The sequence below is a fragment of the Myripristis murdjan genome, chromosome 11 (genome assembly GCF_902150065.1).
Source record: "Myripristis murdjan chromosome 11, fMyrMur1.1, whole genome shotgun sequence".
NCBI classification, from domain to species: domain Eukaryota; kingdom Metazoa; phylum Chordata; class Actinopteri; order Holocentriformes; family Holocentridae; genus Myripristis; species Myripristis murdjan.
Genome location: NC_043990.1, coordinates 1,348,759 through 1,351,258, shown reverse-complemented (window position 1 = coordinate 1,351,258; position 2,500 = coordinate 1,348,759). Strand labels below are relative to the sequence as shown.

General features: G+C 40.0%; 1 protein-coding gene across 2 annotated transcripts in view; it reads left to right on the top strand.

Annotated features, from left to right (window-relative positions):
* cdc42se1 (CDC42 small effector 1) overlaps nucleotides 1-2,500 on the top strand; it is a 32,779-nt gene that overhangs the window by 14,265 nt on the left and 16,014 nt on the right. The window contains exons 2-3 of one of the 2 annotated variants that reach the window (XM_030063720.1): nucleotides 1,217-1,286; nucleotides 1,389-1,840. In XM_030063720.1, coding sequence (XP_029919580.1) covers nucleotides 1,685-1,840 — 156 coding nt within the window. In that variant the 5' untranslated portion in view covers nucleotides 1,217-1,286; nucleotides 1,389-1,684. The remainder of the gene's footprint in view (nucleotides 1-1,216; nucleotides 1,287-1,388; nucleotides 1,841-2,500) is intronic. The other variant, XM_030063719.1, reaches the window with a different exon arrangement.

Genomic DNA, 2,500 nt, shown 5'->3' with positions numbered 1-2,500 from the left:
TGAAAGGTGTGTTTATGTGTGCAAGTGCATGTTCATACTTGTGTGTATGTGTATGCACACTGGTATGTGTGTGTGTGTGTGTGTGTGTGTGTGTGTGTGTGTTTGTACATGTGTACCAGTATGTGTTGGAACAATCCCCCAGCATACAAGCATTCCTCCAAGTTTCCTCCTTGTCTTACACACACACACACACACACACACACACACACACACACACACACACACACACTCATGATAAAGTGTGCTGTTGGAGGGAGTCCAGGTCGTTATGAGGCGCTGTAATCAGAGTGCAGGCCGCCTGCCCAGAGTCCACTGCAACACACACACACACACACACACACACACACACACACACACACACACACACACACACACACCCCAGCAGGCAGCGAGCTGATTGGCTATCAGAGCGAAGTCCAGGAAGAAAAACAGGATTTTTTAAAATTAATCATTAACCGACACGGAAACTTTCACCTGCAGCTCCACTCGTTTATTGATTTATTGATTTGTTTGTTTGTTTGTTTGTTTGTTTATTGTAGTTTTGGTGTAAGTTTATTTTTTATCTTAATTTTTATTTTTTATTTATTTACTTATTCAATGATATCTCATTTACATTGTTTATTTTATTTTAATTTATTTAAATTTTTTATTTTATTTGTTTATAATTTGAATTCATTTTTAATTTTTTAATTTTTTTAATAATTTTGCAGTAATTTTCTTGCCATTTTGTTTTACTTTTTTCACTGTTTTTTTCCCCTGTTTCTCCCGTAATATTTTGTGAGTTTGCGAGTCGCCTGCTTCTCCACGCTTTTAAAGGTTTCTGAGCGTTAAATGCTTTAAGATGCCAGGGGTCATACAGGGTTGGTATCATCACTGTAGTAATAATTAATATCAATAACAAGGCCTAGTATTGATCTGTCAAGACAGACGTGATGATTATTGCACGAGTCACTGTGACGACATTATAAAGGAGCCTCGTTTCGGGTGGAGCCGCTCAGAAACAAACGGTTTGACATCAAAACCAGATTTTTGTTTGGTGAGGCATCGGCACGTCGACGTGTTTTGTGTTGTTGGTGATGAAACCTGAACTTACGCAAGCCGCTGGTTTCTCAAGCTGGCAGGGAGGGAGGGGCGACGAGGAGTTTCCTCATTTCCTCCCAGAGACATGAAGCAACTCCTGTTTGATTCTCAGACACTTTTTCTTTTTAATCCCCAGAGGGAAAGTGAGGCGAGGCGGCAGGACGGAGCGAGCAGTGCAGGGAACTCAGGAGCAGAAACAGAAAAAAGTAAAAAACCAGGAGAGAATCCATCAAACCCAGAGAAAGGAAAAAGATGAAAATGTAAAAGAGAATAAAAAATATTAACCTCCTCCCTCTGTGTCTCCGCAGGTCGAGGCCGAAGCTGCAGTCACTTTGGAAAACCACATTTTGGATTTTAAAAAGTAAAAGTGTGTATCCTGTCTGAACGCCGGGTTTCTGGATTGTGTATCTGAGGGAAACCACCTGACGTCTTCCCGCCTCCACCTGCAGGACTCGCTGGATTTTACGTTTTCCCGTTTATTTTTGTTTGTTGTTCGGCCCGGTGGCTGCCGGCGTCCCGAGGAGCTCCCGTCCTTCCTGCTCGGTCTCTCCGTCGGGACGCTTCGTGCTGTTTGGGTTTGTCTTTTCCGGGCGGCGGTGGCTGGATGCCTCAGGACTTCCCCCCCGTCTCAGCAGCTGCACTTCCCTCCCCGGCCTGCAGGGCGGCGGCAGAGAGCAGCCGGGCGCTGGAGAGGCGGAGGCTCGGCATGAGCGAGTTCTGGCACAAGATGGGCTGCTGTGTGGTGGCCAAGCCCCCGCCGGTGAGACACACACACACACACACACACACATACACACACGCACACAAATATATACACACACACACAAATATACACTCTCACAGAAACACAGATAGTAAAGGTGACAGCTGCATTGTGACCAATGAGGACGTAGAAAAATTGATTCAGTTACAAATTGTTATTGTGTTTTTTGTTTATTTTATTTTATTTTATTTTATCTATTTATTCATTTATTTGTTTATTTATTTATTTATTTATTTATTTATTTATTTATTTTTGACAATTTTGATGAAGCCATGCTGATCCTTTCATTTTTACAGGACAAAAGTTAATGTTAAAAAAAACTTTATTTTTAAAAAATTGTGTGGTTCCTTGTGTGTGTGTTTTTTTTTTTTTTGGTTTTTTTTTTAAATATTTTATTTATTTTTATTTTATTTTATTTTATTATTTGACAGTTTTTATAACTCTGTGCTATTCCTGAAGTTTTGCAGGACAAAAGTAAAAAAAAAAAGTTAGTTCAAAAAATTGGATTAAAAAATGAAATTAAAAGATAAAAAGATATATGTGATAAGTTTAAAGTATACAAAAATTGCTACATGTGTGTGAACAGTATGAAAAAAATCGAGATCTTTACTGACTTTAAGTGTTTTAGCGTCACTTCTGCTGCGGGACATTTTACCG